General features: G+C 38.7%; 4 protein-coding genes across 7 annotated transcripts; 2 read left to right on the top strand and 2 right to left on the bottom strand.

Moving 5' to 3' along the window:
• Nucleotides 1-507: 507 nt before the first annotated feature.
• dram1 (DNA-damage regulated autophagy modulator 1) lies at nucleotides 508-3,954 on the top strand. The gene is made up of 7 exons (XM_056747586.1): nucleotides 508-794; nucleotides 1,427-1,494; nucleotides 2,051-2,193; nucleotides 2,502-2,679; nucleotides 2,861-2,919; nucleotides 3,018-3,110; nucleotides 3,327-3,954. Exons 1-7 carry the CDS (start codon nucleotides 664-666, stop codon nucleotides 3,369-3,371), a joined length of 717 nt encoding a protein of 238 aa, XP_056603564.1. The 5' UTR covers nucleotides 508-663; the 3' UTR covers nucleotides 3,372-3,954.
• Nucleotides 3,955-4,054: 100 nt separating this feature from the next.
• washc3 (WASH complex subunit 3) lies at nucleotides 4,055-5,955 on the bottom strand. Its single transcript, XM_056747587.1, has 7 exons — nucleotides 5,754-5,955; nucleotides 5,520-5,618; nucleotides 5,369-5,434; nucleotides 5,175-5,297; nucleotides 4,925-5,041; nucleotides 4,778-4,842; nucleotides 4,055-4,697 (listed from the first exon to the last, which is right to left on the bottom strand). Exons 1-7 carry the CDS (start codon nucleotides 5,802-5,804, stop codon nucleotides 4,604-4,606), a joined length of 615 nt encoding a protein of 204 aa, XP_056603565.1. The 5' UTR covers nucleotides 5,805-5,955; the 3' UTR covers nucleotides 4,055-4,603.
• A 393-nt stretch (nucleotides 5,956-6,348) lies between these two features.
• On the bottom strand, nucleotides 6,349-10,665 carry cwf19l1 (CWF19 like cell cycle control factor 1). 4 transcript variants are annotated; one of them, XM_056747579.1, is made up of 14 exons: nucleotides 10,528-10,665; nucleotides 9,626-9,710; nucleotides 9,449-9,533; nucleotides 9,259-9,360; nucleotides 8,948-9,177; nucleotides 8,746-8,861; nucleotides 8,584-8,668; nucleotides 8,289-8,438; nucleotides 8,067-8,184; nucleotides 7,828-7,907; nucleotides 7,543-7,752; nucleotides 7,045-7,164; nucleotides 6,869-6,966; nucleotides 6,349-6,671 (listed from the first exon to the last, which is right to left on the bottom strand). In XM_056747579.1, exons 1-14 carry the CDS (start codon nucleotides 10,575-10,577, stop codon nucleotides 6,527-6,529), a joined length of 1,674 nt encoding a protein of 557 aa, XP_056603557.1. In that variant the 5' UTR covers nucleotides 10,578-10,665; the 3' UTR covers nucleotides 6,349-6,526. The 4 variants fall into 4 exon arrangements, with proteins under 4 accessions (XP_056603557.1, XP_056603558.1, XP_056603560.1 ...); XM_056747580.1 differs by having other exon boundaries at nucleotides 8,963-9,177; XM_056747582.1 differs by lacking the exon at nucleotides 10,528-10,665 and adding an exon at nucleotides 9,870-10,018.
• A 167-nt stretch (nucleotides 10,666-10,832) lies between these two features.
• On the top strand, nucleotides 10,833-13,606 carry klhl42 (kelch-like family, member 42). The gene is made up of 3 exons (XM_056747584.1): nucleotides 10,833-11,615; nucleotides 11,687-11,880; nucleotides 11,964-13,606. Exons 1-3 carry the CDS (start codon nucleotides 10,849-10,851, stop codon nucleotides 12,419-12,421), a joined length of 1,419 nt encoding a protein of 472 aa, XP_056603562.1. The 5' UTR covers nucleotides 10,833-10,848; the 3' UTR covers nucleotides 12,422-13,606.
• The last annotated feature ends 1,781 nt before the right edge of the window (nucleotides 13,607-15,387 follow it).

The following is a 15,387-nucleotide window of genomic DNA, read 5'->3' as shown; positions in this document are numbered from 1 at the left end:
TATATTTATACGATATTATTATATTAAAGCAATTGTATTCATGTATTCATGACATACGGTTTTAAAGATTTGTTCCTTGCACCAATTCGTTTCTAAAATGTGTCAAATTAATTTCACGCTTGATTTAATACTTTATCTATATTGTGAGTGCGCAAAAGTGTACAAAACATAGAAAAGGTAAACTGAATAAAAATGAAAATAAAAGTAAAATACGCTTATATAAATAATGTGTTACCATAAATGTGTAATGTGTTAAAATAAATGTATTTGTTGTATATGTTTTTATTATTTATTATTGTAAAATTGAGTTATTTTGTATTGACTGTCTACGTTCAGTTATATTTAATAAAAGACACACTGGCTGATGCAATTTACCCTTTTAGTTTAATAGCATTAAACTGAAATACAACAAACATTTATCTGAAGAAACAAAGAAAGCTGCTCGATCTGGTGTCATCAATCTATGGGTAAAACAATGAGGAAGAGAAACATATTCACTTTGAACACGTGACAATATAGTTAACGTTATAAATGGCAGGCTATAGTGACTGTAGTACAGTATCTGTATGCAACACCTATTATTAATGTTAGATTGCTGCGATTAACTTTTCTTTTGTAGTTTGTGAATAGTGATGCACGGATTACATTCACCCCTCGGGCACGATGGTTTGGTTTATGGAAGGAATGTGCTTTTTACCTACTTTTTTGGTCATTTGGTCATCGAGCACGTTCATAGTTTCTTATATCATCGCATTGTTTCGGGGAGATGTTGATGTTATCGTCCCGTATATAAGGTATGTGATTCGATTTTTAATTTACACATCTGGATCAGTATGCATAGCTCAACATACCCCAAAAACTGGGATTATAAAGTTAAAAATCTAACCAACTAAATCCATATGTTGCTTTTTATTATTTAAACCTGTGTGTTGTAAATATGTGAAAACTAAGTAAGTTTTTTGCGAAGAGCTCGTTTAGTTTCGCTTTCCGCACTACGTGTGTTGGCACTTGTTCAACACTTAGTATTCAGCGGAGGCGACTGAAGACAAACATCCTTAGTGAAAATGATTTCATAATAAAACATATACAGTTCTGATTATATAACTTCCTGGTGTCTTATTACACGTTCAAAATGTTTATTCTGGAAGTAACAACATTTGTGCAGCTATGGTTGTGGGCACTGATACAGAAGGCATCTCAGTGAGGAGGTCGGTAGTTGTGCATTATCTACAAAGAAACCACAACCATACTAATCAGTTTTAAAGACAAGAATTTTAATACACACATCCCCACGTCACTTGTAAATAATAAGTCATTACACAACTTCTTGTACTTAAGTATCACTGCTATTTAGTAAAAACTGCATTTATTTGAATGTGCATTTCATTTTATTTCTGAACTATCATTCCTTTAATGTTTCTATTAGTGATACAGGAGCCGTTCCGCCGGAGAGCTGTTTGTTTGGGTTCATGTCTACAATTACAGCCTTTGCAGGTGAGATTACCTTCATTTAATAAATGTAAGTTACCAAATAAATGTAATTTATATGCGTGTGTTCACTTTACCAAACTCCACAAGAAACTTCATGCTCCTTTTTCAGACAAAACAAGCTTAATAAACACTGAAATTCCCTTGCAGTAGCTTCAGGGAACTCCTGTTACCTGGTATCACAACCATTTCGGAAATTGTGTAATTCTAAGTCAACTGCACAATGTGGTTTTGACATGTGAGAGAGAAGCTGTGGGAATGACTCTGTACTTTTCTTTAGCAACAATGGAATCTCTCTCGAAAAAGTCTCAGTTCTCTTTCTGTCAAAAACGAAAACCTAATTGTTCCCATCAGTTTCACACAGCTGCAGTTCAAAAAAAAAAAAAACAGCTAAAGAAATGAAACTTAATCACGATTCATGGGTTTTCATGTGAATATATCACCAGTAGACGTTCTCATTTCGCATCATTCTGCATACACATAATGATTTGTGCAACATTAGCCATTTGATAATCTATTGCTTTCTGTCTATAATAATCAGTGCATGTTACTTGTTTTCTAGCATTAGCCACCATGTACACAGAATATAAGTTTGTGGAGAGGGTACATGAGACAACGGGTGCAGTGTCTCCTAATCTGAACAAGGCATCGTTTGGTTTTGGCGTCCTATCTTGTGTTGGCATGTGTTTTGTGGCTACATTTCAGGTACGGCAACTTAAAGGTTTCATATATATAATTTCTTAAAAGTTCACATGTGGCTGTTGTCAAAGGGATAGATCACTCACTCATGCACAGTTGCACATGTATACACACACAGATACATTTGACTCACTCACTGAAAATGTTACTTGACAGCCTTGGTCACCATTCACTTGCATCATATGGGAAGCAACATTCTGTTTAACAAAACTCTTTTGGGCTAAATAAACAGATTTGAGTTTTTTTGGTTAAAGTGGCGAGTGACTTTTTATGGGAATGAGTTCAATTCTGACTGTATGTCTGTATTGTTCTAGGAGACAACAGTCGAATACGCTCATGATTTTGGAGCGTTATTGTTTTTCGTCTGTGGAGTTGCATACACTGTTCTTCAAAGCGTGATATCATACCGTGGTCATCCTTATGGATCTTCAAAGGTCGTGTGTCATGTCCGTGCAGTCTTTGCTGGAGTGGCCTTTCTGGCAGCATTTCCCAGTATCCTCCCAGTATCATAAAGATTAACTTATAAAATTATTTGTATTTCACATTCATGCCGTTAGATGTAGTATTGGTGATGAGTAAATGTACATTACTTCTAACAGCTTACATACAGTATATATTAATTAGAATTCAACAAATTTGGCATCAGCTGATGCTCTTTAACATACCCTTTCAGCCATTATCTGTGCAGTACAAGTCGGAACAAGTCAACCTCACTGGACCAGTGATGATAAGGTAAATATATGTCTGTTCAACAATTCAGTATTCAGATTTACCCTAAAAACTCAAACACAAGCAGTTATGTAATACACAACATGTAACTTATTTTTAAGGATTACAAACTTCATATTGTGAGTGCTATATGTGAATGGATCACTGCCTTTAGTTTTGTGTTCTTCTTCTTTACCTACATCAGAGAGTTCCAGGTGAGTGTACAACATTTATTAACAGATTTATGTTATGTGGTGTCACTGTTTCTTGAAGGATATTAGTTTAATTGCCTGCAAAGTTGTCTAATCCTGGCACCACATTCACTCATAACTCATTTTTATCATGTAAATCTGTCTGGGTGGGTCAAAAAAAGGGGACATTGAAAGTCTCTATGGTATGAATCATAACTCGTATGAATCTTTCTCTTTCAGCAATTCACTCTGAAACTGACCGTTAACTTGAGAGAGTGTTTGTGACCCCAACATCATACTGTATTACATGAGTCAATTTGTTTACTGTTTGAAAGCGCATTTTTAATAGATTTGTATTTTTATACAACTTGTACATTTTTCAAGTTTTAAAGGTCTGATATGGTGTGATCATTTGCTGTGTATAGATGTGTTGTTTATACTACAGCCAGTTTTTGAACATCAAATTATGTTTTTTTTAAGGAATAAAACATGGACTTGAAACATACACTTTATGGGATCATGCACCTGCTGATCATGATATAAAAGAGATCATGATATAAAAAAATTATAATGCATTTTATAACCGAGACAATAAAAGTCTATATTTATAAAACTTAAAATGTGTCTTGGATACATGTATACCTCGATTTCTGTACTACGTGTAAAACAACCATTGCTTATGTTATATTAGAATTTCCTGCTATGTCAGTTATTTCTGTATTTGTTTATCCCTGTAATTATTTAAAGCATTTTACTTCACTGCAGCTAATAATGAACCACAACTGTGTTAAGATTGTGCACTTTATGCAATGTGGTCTTGCACGATGCATGTCTGATTTAATGATTCAATAAAAATACATTAAAGTGATGTCATAACTGATGGGGTTAAAGAAACACAAAGGGACTGCTTCAGCATTTCCTAGGAAAGGAAAATATTGTGTTTTTAAAGAAACATAATTGTACTCAACTTCTCTATAACAGCAAGATTTTAATAACACGTTTTGTTATTAATGTAATTTGAAAAAGACAATCATTATTCTTACAAACTCACCAATTCTACCGAACAAGGCTTGATATAATTTCTGTTATTGATATTACTAAATTGTACTGCAAGGCATTGTAAAATTGTAATCCAACATGAAAATAATTATATTACCCTCAATATTATTTCGAAATCAATTTCTTAACAGATCACTTGCTGATTGTGTCTATTTCAACATAGTCACGGACATATATTGGTATGAAATATACATGTTAGGCATGTAACACAAATGACAGCAGCACTTAAACAGACACAAACCGGCTAATTATAACAAAATCATTTGCAATCTCACATAGTGAGCATTTTTATCCTCTCCAACTAAGGGACAGCATGTGTGGTACACTGTCTCCAAGCTGTTTCAACCATAGTGCCTTAACTAGACTGTCCCATGGACATTTAAGTGCATTTGCATGAGCGCGGTTCCTGCTGGCCTGTGCAGGCCTGTTAAACACAAAGCTCATGGGAAAGGGACCGATCAGTCACTAAAAGAGGATTCGCTGCCCGAGCTATCATCATCTTGCTCATCCATCACTTTTTTGCCACTGTCTGGAACAGGTGCATCAGGGGTACTAAAAGATGCACAGACACAAATGATGAACAATACACATACACAGTCACTACATAATAGAATATGTGCAGATGAACTTACTCGAGCAAACTGGGGTCCAAACCCTCTAGTATCATCTTGTTTTTAATAGCCATGACTGGAACACCCTGTGTGATAGAGCAACAACAATAGTGATGGACAATAATATACTCATAGTAATGAGAATAATCTTAACAGAGATGCACATACCACTTGCACCATTTTAAGATATCGGGCATATCGCGGGTCCTTTGCAACAGTCATCACATTTTCCGCCGGGGCTTCTGCTTTCGGCTCCTGGGTGACCCCCTGTGGTTGCCTAGTTACCTTGGACGCAAAAGTATATTGAGTATTAGTAACAAACTACTCTTCTAGCGTCTGTTCTATGTCTGATTTTTAATAAATAGCTCATGTAACAAGATTAATAAATGAATGTGTTAATATGGTAACAAGCTGATACCTCAGGGGGAGGAACAGTAGAGGAGCCCGAGGGATGACTCCCATCTACTGTGGGACCATTCGTTTGCGCAGACGGTCGCACTCCATCAACTGTTACGTCTTCTAAGCCGGGAATAGAGGCCAACTGCAAGTTTACACAGAATTATTTAAAGATCATTTTAATTGTTGGAGAAAATGACACTTGAGTCGAGTTACCTTCGCCTCCAATATACTGAGCGTGGTTTCAATTTGCTGGATCCGTAAAGACACCGTCGACAGTTTCTGGAAAAGCAAACGTCATTTATTCACTGACATGTGCGTAACGTAAAAATAAAGTGTGTAATGCTATGAAAACAGGGTGTCGTACCTCCTCACAAACAGTTGAAAATCGGTTCAGGAATCTGACAGTATGAACGATGAACTGGTTAAGGAAAGCTATTATCCTCCGCTGTTGAATCGCTGGGACCTAACCACAAAAACACCATTTTTATTAAATAAGTCATAACAGATGTGTTCTAAACATACACTAACACTAACACACACACGCTGAGAGAGGAAACAATCATGTGAGATGTAACTGATATTACAATGTTAAACTCACCTTTGTAAGATCTATTCCAGATCCCACTATGGGCAACCCGTCCTCATCCATGTCAGTCACTTATTTGTTTTGTTTTAATTTAAGATTTACGCTGTAAGTGCAGCACGATGAAACAATTACATATCTGTGAAAACAGATTCTCACGTGACTTAAGAGAGTCCAGCAACAGTTCCGCGTCACGGATAAAATAAAAGTCCTCAACCCTTCCGCTTTCAGGGCATAATAAAAGTGGACTCAAATACAGAAAAGCCGGTTGTGGACATTAATAAATAAGTATAAACCAAATAAATATCTGCTTGTACAATGCTTGTACAAACTTATTTTATATACAAAACTGGTGACACCAATACAATGAAATTGACCTTTGCTCTGTTTTTTGACCAAAAAAAAATAATACAATCAAAACGAGATATTCAACATGCCATGTCTACCCTCAACAACTGGTTTGTGTTGTAATGTCTACATAAACAACTCCAGTAATAACACATTTGAAGCCACACATCAAATGCACATGCATTTCGCTACAAAAGGAGAATAATAAAAAAGTCTAAAAACAAAAGGACATTATCCAACAGTAGAAAACACTGAGATTACAAACTTGAAAAAAATGACTTTAATTAGTCCCAAAACAAATTCCACCGCTTCCTACATAAGATTTTAAAATCATAAAAGGTTTAAAATGTATATTTGTAGACACTGTACACTGACATCATAACCTCATCCGCGAGGTTTATCAACAGAAATTAAAATCTAAAGGTATCCAGCATGTTTCCTTAGTCATCCAGGGCAAAGTCAAAGGTCCGGAAGTCAGAGCGCACTTGTTTGGTAAAATCCTCTTCCTCTTCCTTCGTGCATTTACATTCTCTCCAGTCAGCACGCATTGGGATGTTCAACACCGCCTCGCTCGCCAACACCTCCCTGAGGGCAGACGCATATACAAGCAGAAAGATTTATAACATGCATGCAGAAAAAATGTTTGGTTATGCAAAGTCTACAACAAACGTTTACGACACACTGACCACACATTTACAAACATTCAGTTAACTATGAAGAGAAATGCGATATATGAATGGCCATCTCCCCTAAATGCAGAAACATATCAAGGTTCCAAATACCTGCCGAACTGCAGAGGGAAATTTTTCTTTATTCTATAAAACAGCTTCTCGCCGGAATCCAGCTCCACGTAAAAGTACGGCGTTCCCGGGGGAGCGATCTGCAGATGGGAAACATCAGTGTAACTAATTTATTCTGATTTAAGTCCAGTTTGAGAGAAGGTTGGCAGCTACTGTACCTGCTTGAGGTCTGTGTGAGGTGGAATCTCCATCAGCTCCATCTTCTGCTCTTCAGCCTGTGTCATAAACGCCTCTTTGATGTCTTCTGTACTGCACTTATCCATGGGTACAGGCACTACCTGAGGATGAAGACAGAACACTACCGTTGAGCCAACTATGCATAACTTTCTCATGACAAAGCCTTCGACAAGTCACATTTATTGGTCATCATCGGGTGTGTGTCCCTCAGAAAGAACTTCTCATCAGGGCAGACAGACAGTTACTATCCACTCAGACTTAAACTGATGAAATGCATGTAAAAGCCGGTTACTGGTGAAGAACTGAAATCTCTCATGCTCTCCATATTGACGTATGTACCAGGCTCTCTATTATATATGTGGCTCTGCTTAGACTGACCTGAGATCTATACAGGTCTATCTGTTCGGGCAGAAGCCACAATCCCAAAACATACATATTAATCAAAATCCCACATTTATAAGCAGGGAAGGTTGACAGACCTGTAGTTGAAGGTGCTGACTGCGGTAGTTCCTCTCAAAGAGGACGCACCGACAGCCCTTGCTTTTGCAGAAGTTCTTGACGGCAGTCTTGTATTTCTCCATTTCTTCAACCACCTCAGATGCCAAATCAACCACTGACTGGTAATGCCCGATGGGCAGCAAAAGAACATGGTCCGGGGTAAGGCCGCCTTTAGCCAGAGCCATGTAGCACTACAGGGCACACACTGGTGGTAAATCCACAAGAAACATCACAACCAAAACAAAAAAACAAGGCTGTTTTCTCACATGCGTTCCGATGCTTATGACCAAATGCTTTTCAACTTCTGGACTGGCGAGGCAGAACCAACAGGGTCCATTGGGCTGTGCTATTATGAGAAGAGAGATAATGTATACAACAACATTTTAAGTATAACGGAACAAAATCTGTAATGCTCAAGGAACAAATATATTCGTGGTTACTCGTTTTACTAAATTGAAGATACTGAAAATCCCATAAGAGAAAGAGGGGAGGCAAGTGGACTCACGCGGTTTGCGGGGCTGTTTGTGTTGACTGGATCGGTCTCCATCCGTGTGTCTCTTTCTGCCCTGATGCTGCTGTTTCTTCTCACCCATGTCGAAGAAAAACTGTGCAGCTGGTTCCTCCTAATATAGAGAGGATACAATCATCTCAGAAGCTAAATAAGAAAATCATCAAGACTTGTTTATAGTTACTAATCAGTTTCACATGGAAACGTGTAGGGACATACCTCTGGCTCAGGCACAAAGGAGGGCGGCTTTTCATTCTTCCCATCTTTCATAGGTTTCCTGTAGGGATTCTCTGTGACATCCTGTGGCTGTTTGACCAACTCTGTGGGGTCCATGGTTTTCATTGGGACTATGTTAAAGGCATACAAGTACTGCAATAGAAGATAAACAGAATATATTTTTCCAACATATACTTTTCAAGTAATACAAATTCAGGTATTAAAGCGGTTCAGTTGTTAGTTTCTACTATTTAAAACGATAACTTGTAACTTTTTGATCTAACCAGCATCCCTGTACCTTTTTCTTGGCAGGATTGTTGACGGTTGCCAGGGCGATGAATCTGCTTACATGTTGTGCATTCTCTTGAAGGACCACATGGTTCCTGCGAATGAACATACATGGTTCATAGCATTTGAAATCTCAAAAGATAAAAAAAATCATGATGGTGTTATACCGCACCTGTAAGGTAGCCTCTCGTAATGTACCCCTTCCAGTCCTGCAAAATGGTAGCGAGGCTTGAGCTTGTCAGCAAGTTCTGCAATGGACGAAACCCCACAACACTTTGTGTCAACTTCCTACAAAGAAACAAGGACATAACATCATACAAACACATGATGAGGAAATGTGTGTAATAGCGATTTAAATTGCATGAAATGATCACATTTAAAGGACTAACGGGACTGTTTCCATATTGCCACACGCCTCGAGGCCACTGTGAGGTCAGAAGAATGTCAACTCCTCGAAACTTTGAGTTAGACAGCAGCGGAGTGACAAGGGCACCCATGTCTTTAGGAGTGTAGCAGTGTGAGGGGGCAGGTTCCTGTTTAGCTTCGCTGCCACTGACATAAGCAATCTGAAGCCCCGATGCCCCTGTGAATATGCCCCTTCGGCCTGGGAAACAAATAAAGGGGCTCAAACACACACCGCCTTTCAATGTTTTGCATTGAAAATAGAAATTCAGATGTCTCTTACCCAAGCAAATTATGTTTTCTGCCAGCTCAGAGCCATCTGGACTTGGATAATATTTTACGGTTTCTTGGCTGGCTGCCCCGAGAATGTAAGTGTGGATGGGTGCTGGGGTTTCAAAAGGTAAGGAAAGATCACAAAGTCAGTTTCTTTGTGTGATTTGATGAAGAAATAGTATTCAATCTGGCAACGTTACCCTTTTTTGCACCAGATGTGTATGTCTCCCATTCTGCTTCAGCCTCAGAGGAGGTTCCGAAAAAGTCACCAACACACAGAAGCAACTACAAAACAAAATGGTTAAATGAAACTCACTCCCCTATTGCTAACTTTATACCGAAATTAACAAGAAAGAGGGAAACATATGCAGTCTTACATCAAATTGACCGCTCTTTTTCTGAATGGCGTTCACCCGGTTGAACAAAGCATTTATTCTTCCTTCAACGTCCCCGCATACGAGTCTAAGGTAAGAAACAAATGTGGTCAAAAGCACGTGGGTTTGTAACAAACATACCTCCGTTTGTCCTGTTAATTACGACCGCATTACAAAGTTACAAATCAACAACATAACCATTAAAAAACACACGTATGAGCTATTTGAAACGAAATAAAATCCTTACACTCTCAAAGTCTTGTCTCCCATACTGCGGAGTATTTAAATGTTGGTTGATAACAGTTCGAATTAATATCTCTTGTGTGAAAGCATTGGCGTTAATTTGAGTGCGTCGACCAAATAAACCCGGTCAAAACAGGAGCATGAGATATCGTCTATTTATAATATCTATCTGAAAATGGGCGTATGAGTATAAAATATTCAACGTATATTATTACATAATATTTGAAACAAACAAGGACATTTGAAAATATATCAATATCTATTATAAACCTAATCAAAAAATAAACACGCTTTTTATGTTTCTCTCCGGAAGATATACATGGCTGACACAGTAAAGGTGTATCAAACGCGTCAAGTCTGCGCATATAACTCGCAACGTTTCTAATAACATTTCTTACTTCGTAGTTTAATATAATCCGTGCCATTAACACTGTAAAATGTACGTAAATAACGTATGTCTAATATTATATTTACATGTAGTAAATGTGAAGCTTTTATCTAGATGTAAAACATAACACTGCGTAAAATAAGTGCAAGTAGGACACAACGTGACGCAACACATATCAACAACACCAAAACAGGAACCGATTTACATTTGAAAACTCAACGTGCGTGTCTTTTAGTATAAATAACTTTATACCATAATTGTTATTTATACTTACTGTATACCGGTTGAATGTACGACAAGAGACAATGGATCCATGCTACCCATTCCATTATCTGCTTGTCAAATTAAACAATTATTAAGGGGGTTAAAAATCAAGATTTAGGACATGCAGCCGCCCTTCCGTTTGTTTGCGTCTGCAATGCAGTCATTGTTTACAAAGGACACGCTTGTTTATGGGTGCACATACACATGCACATGAGCTGACACTGCAACATTTCCATATATAGACTTCGGGACAGAAGGATGAAGCCGTGGAAAGCATCTCTAATCACAGTCGAATAAGAACAGCCGCAGCGCTGATCTCAGAACAGCAGACATGTCATCGCCCGAGCAGATCATTGCGATCGTGATGGATGACAAAACGTACAACGTGAGTAAAAGCAAACTCATAGAGAAGAGCGATTACTTCCGTGCGCTATACAGCTCAGGGATGCGAGAGGCGGCGGAGGATTCGGTGCAGCTGCAGGGACTGAGCGCACCTGGTCTGGAGCTCGTGCTGGAGTTCATAAACACCTCTAAAGTTCAAGTTTCCAACGAAACACTGGAAGACCTCATCGAAACGGCATCCTTCCTGCAGGTCACGTCCATATTAAAACTGCTGCTGTCGGAAATCAGAACTGATAACTGCGTTGAGCTCTACAAACTGTCTGAAGTGTACGGAGCGCACGATCTGCGTCACGCATGCTTGAAATATATGAGCTGCTATTATCATCCCATGCTGCGCAGGCCGGAGTTTCGGATGTTGCCAGCAGCTCTCCGGGATGAGATCAGAGATATGCGCATGAAAGGCATGGCCACTTTAGTGGCAATCGGGGACTTCACGGATACTTGTTTGGATTTGGCAAACCAGGACGAACCGTGGAACATGTTGAGGTATAATGAATTAGAGCAACGCTGGAAACCTCTTGCCAACAATCTTCCTTCAGACATGATCAATGTGAGAGGTTATGGATCTGCCGTTCTGGACAACTACCTGTTTATTGTTGGTGGGTACAGAATGACTAGTCAAGAGATCTCGGTCGCCCACTGCTACAACCCTTGCAAGAATGAGTGGAATCATGTAGCATCTTTAAACCAAAAAAGGTAGATCACTCAGATTTTTCTTTATATAATAGTCTATCCAGAAGAGATTCATAAGTGCTTTTCGTGTCTAGATCCAACTTCAAGCTCTTGGCGGTCAGCGGCAAACTATATGCAGTTGGAGGTCATTGTCTGGGTACGGTGGAGTGCTACAGTCCCGAACAGGACTGGTGGACGTGTGTCTCCTCTTTGCCCAACCCACTGGCTGAGTTCTCAGCTTGTGATTGTCAAGGCATGATCTATGTCATGGGCGGTTATACGGCTAGAGGTTAGACTTATCTATAACACAAACAAATACTGTAGATGTGCATTTTTTTTTACAAATCTTAATTTCTTCTCCATATATTTCAGATCGGAACACCAGCGTGCTGCGCTACTGCCCTGCCTCTGACACATGGTCTGTGATTCATTCCTGCTCCGCTCATGTACGCAAGCAGCTGATGCTCTCAGTGGAAGACACCATCTACCTGGTGGGCGGCTACACGCATGAGCTAGAACCAGCAGAAGCAGGACGTCGGAGGAGTAACCAGACCGATGACATGTTGACGGTACAGTCCTACAACGTGCAGACGGGCGACTGGCTGCAGCTTAAGGAAAACACATCCAAGTCGGGCCTGAATCTCACCTGCACGCTGCACAACGACGGTATCTACATCATGAGCAGAGACGTCAGCTTGCCCACCAGCTTGGAGCATCGTGTCTTCCTCAAATACAACATATTCTCAGACGCTTGGGAGAGTTTTCGACGTTTCCCAGCTTTGGGACAGAACATGCTGCTTTGTTCTCTTTACCTGCCAAATGTCCTATGAGCTGCATTGCTCTCGCTCTGGGGATTTTGGGATGGCTGCAGACTGCTGGGAGACATATTCAGAAACCCAGCCAATCGGAAGACTGATCAGAAACGACAGCAAAGCTGTCAGAATGTTTAGCCAGCACAAAGAGGCTCCCCGCTAGGGAAGTTAAATGAGCACCATAGTCCTTTGAGGTATCCATGAATTTCAAGTGTTATTATTAATTTATATGTATATAAGTTTACATTGGGAGGGATAAAACACTTAAACATTGCCTACATGCACAGATGTATCTAACGCCAACGTATGGATTTTTATTATATAAAACTTGACATTTATGGCTATGTAAACTAATAAGCATTCAGTAAGATTCACAAGACCTGTAAAAGGGCCTTAAGAGTGAAATGAGAGCACTAATAAACAAATACGTAAGCTCTATATACACCTTAACATAAAGGTTTTGAAGTGTGAGCTGTTTGTGCCTGGATGGTCTAGACTTTGATCTGGACTTACTTTTCAGAACTTTATTTACTCACCCTCATGTAATTTTATACCTGCATAAATGACTTTGTTCTGATAAGATATTTGGAAGAATTATAGAAATTTTCATTTCTGGGACATAATTGACTTCCATAGTAGAATAATTAAATGTTAGTCAAAGATGCTCCAAAACTTTTTGCTTTCATAAATCCTTCAAAATAATAAATTTTATGTTCAACAGAGCAAAAAAAAAATTCTAGATTGTGTGGATGTGTCCTAGAACTGAAAATTGCTAACATTCTTTGGTTTTCAACAGAACAAATACGTTTATACAGATTTGAAACACCCTGAGGGTGAGTAAATGATGACCTATACCTTTAAATACACTGTTAATAACAGTCTTATGCATTTTTCTCAATATATCTAGGAGAAGTGTCTTAAAATGTGCTGCACAAATACATAAGCCTTATGTATCTACACTTAAGCCTGACCCAAACCGCTGTGATTTTTTTGACCTGCTGAGATAAGTTATCTTGAAAGAAACGGACACACTTTTTTCGTGAAGAATGAAGTGTTTGTGGTTTAGGGTTAATACATTACATATTTTCCTATGATAAGCCAAAATGGATGAGGGTTGTGTTTTGAGCATTCCCGCAGTTGCCTTGAAAATGTACTTGAGTTCAAGTTTAAAATGTTCATAGAAATAAATAAAAGGCTTTATTTTGCCGAGTATTTTTGATGTATCTGTTTTTGCATGCATTTTTGGGCATGATCAATACATAGTTTGTGTGTCGATAGGGATTCGATAGGGATCTCTACACGTGAAAGGGTTAATGGGGTTTGACATTTATCTATTTGAAGTACTGACAACTTACATACATTTTATATATATATACATTTAGTCTGTTTTAAAATGAAAAAGTGATAAGGGTTTTGCCTCTTCCAAGAAGCCCCCTAGTAATGTCACATCTTGTATGTGGTAAATAGTGGTCCATACACAATACACCAGAAATGACAGCTGTGTCATCATACGTGGCTGGTGTGACCTCACTCCACTTCTCTTACCAGTTAAATCAGGTTGACTCTATTTTGACTGCCAAAGTGAAGACGGTTCAGATTCTGCATGCTGTGTCACCAGCCGTATGCGTCTCGGGATGAGTCTTCGGGCTCGGGTCTGTGGGTCTTTGCTGACAATTTGTTTTATTAAGAAAGCCACCTGTAAGAATCAGAAATACAGTAGAGCGGTGCAATGGACAGGTGAGGAACCCCTATACACTCCAGTCAAGATACTTCCTTGTCTTATTTGGGGTCGTATTTTACTCCACTTTCACTCATTATAATTACTACATGTAGAAAATTGATCATATAGGGAATAATGAAATTAATGAAATACAAGCAAAAGAAAAAAAAGGAAGTAAAAATTAAACCCATTTTTGGTGCATTAGTAATAATTACAGTAATGATAATAATCTTACAATGTCTGTTTTTTGTTAAATTATAACCGCAAACAGTCTAACATTGAGAAATCTTTAACAGGAGAAAAAATATAAACATTTGTGTACTTTGATGTTCAGTACTTTGTCCACTTGGTGGCACTACAGTTATGTAAGATGCACACATTCTCTCTCTCTCTCTCTCTCTCTCTCTCTCTCTCTCTCTCTCTCTCTCTCTCTATCTCTCACACACACACACACACACTCAGCTAATAAAAAAACCAAATAAATGTAATATTTTATCTTCAAAACAATTATGATCGTAAACACAAGTTACAGCCCACCATAAAGGAACATAGACATTAACAAAATATTAAGAGAACAGGCTACAAGTAACAGTGACTGTTCCGCATTACGGTGACCTCTTTTTAAATAGCCAGCAGCCTTGTTTGTACTGGTAGGGAATGGGGGGTTGAGCAGGGGGATGGTCCGTTTAGCAAATTTTCTCTTATATACAGTATGTGGCCAGCTGATAACATCTCCAGCAAATCGGAGCTGGGAAAGATGAACCCCTATGATGTCTGTTTTATGTGTCCTGCTGGGTTGGACTGACACTTTGATCTATTGAGCTATACAAGTTGTAAAGAAGCAGAAATACACCGCAGACCTATAGCTTGATACCGATGGCGTCAAATTTTGATTATAGCTGTTATGTCGGAGGCAAACACCGCAGCAATATATTTTTTTACTTGCATCCTTTGTACTTTCTTGCCTTCTCAGCGGCACTATCTGTTTTCATTCTTGTCACACATTGAGACATTCATCCTGAGGTTCACTAACCCACGTCCACTCTGGGTCTCCATCAACCCCACACCTGTCCTCCATCTGCTAGTCTTTTCATACACTACTCATAGCATACAGCTTTCATGTAGATCAACCGCAAGGTCACTGGTTTTATTCCCAGGGTCAATATTATTCATATTATAATTTATATTATTAGAATAAATCTGAATTGGATAACATTTGTTAAAATAAGGTATACAAAATCAATGACCATAATATAGGCTACTG

Source organism: Triplophysa dalaica, chromosome 5 (assembly GCF_015846415.1).
Source record: "Triplophysa dalaica isolate WHDGS20190420 chromosome 5, ASM1584641v1, whole genome shotgun sequence".
NCBI lineage: Eukaryota > Metazoa > Chordata > Actinopteri > Cypriniformes > Nemacheilidae > Triplophysa > Triplophysa dalaica.
The sequence above is the reverse complement of the archived record's forward strand: the minus strand, read 5'-3'. Positions and strand labels throughout refer to the sequence as shown.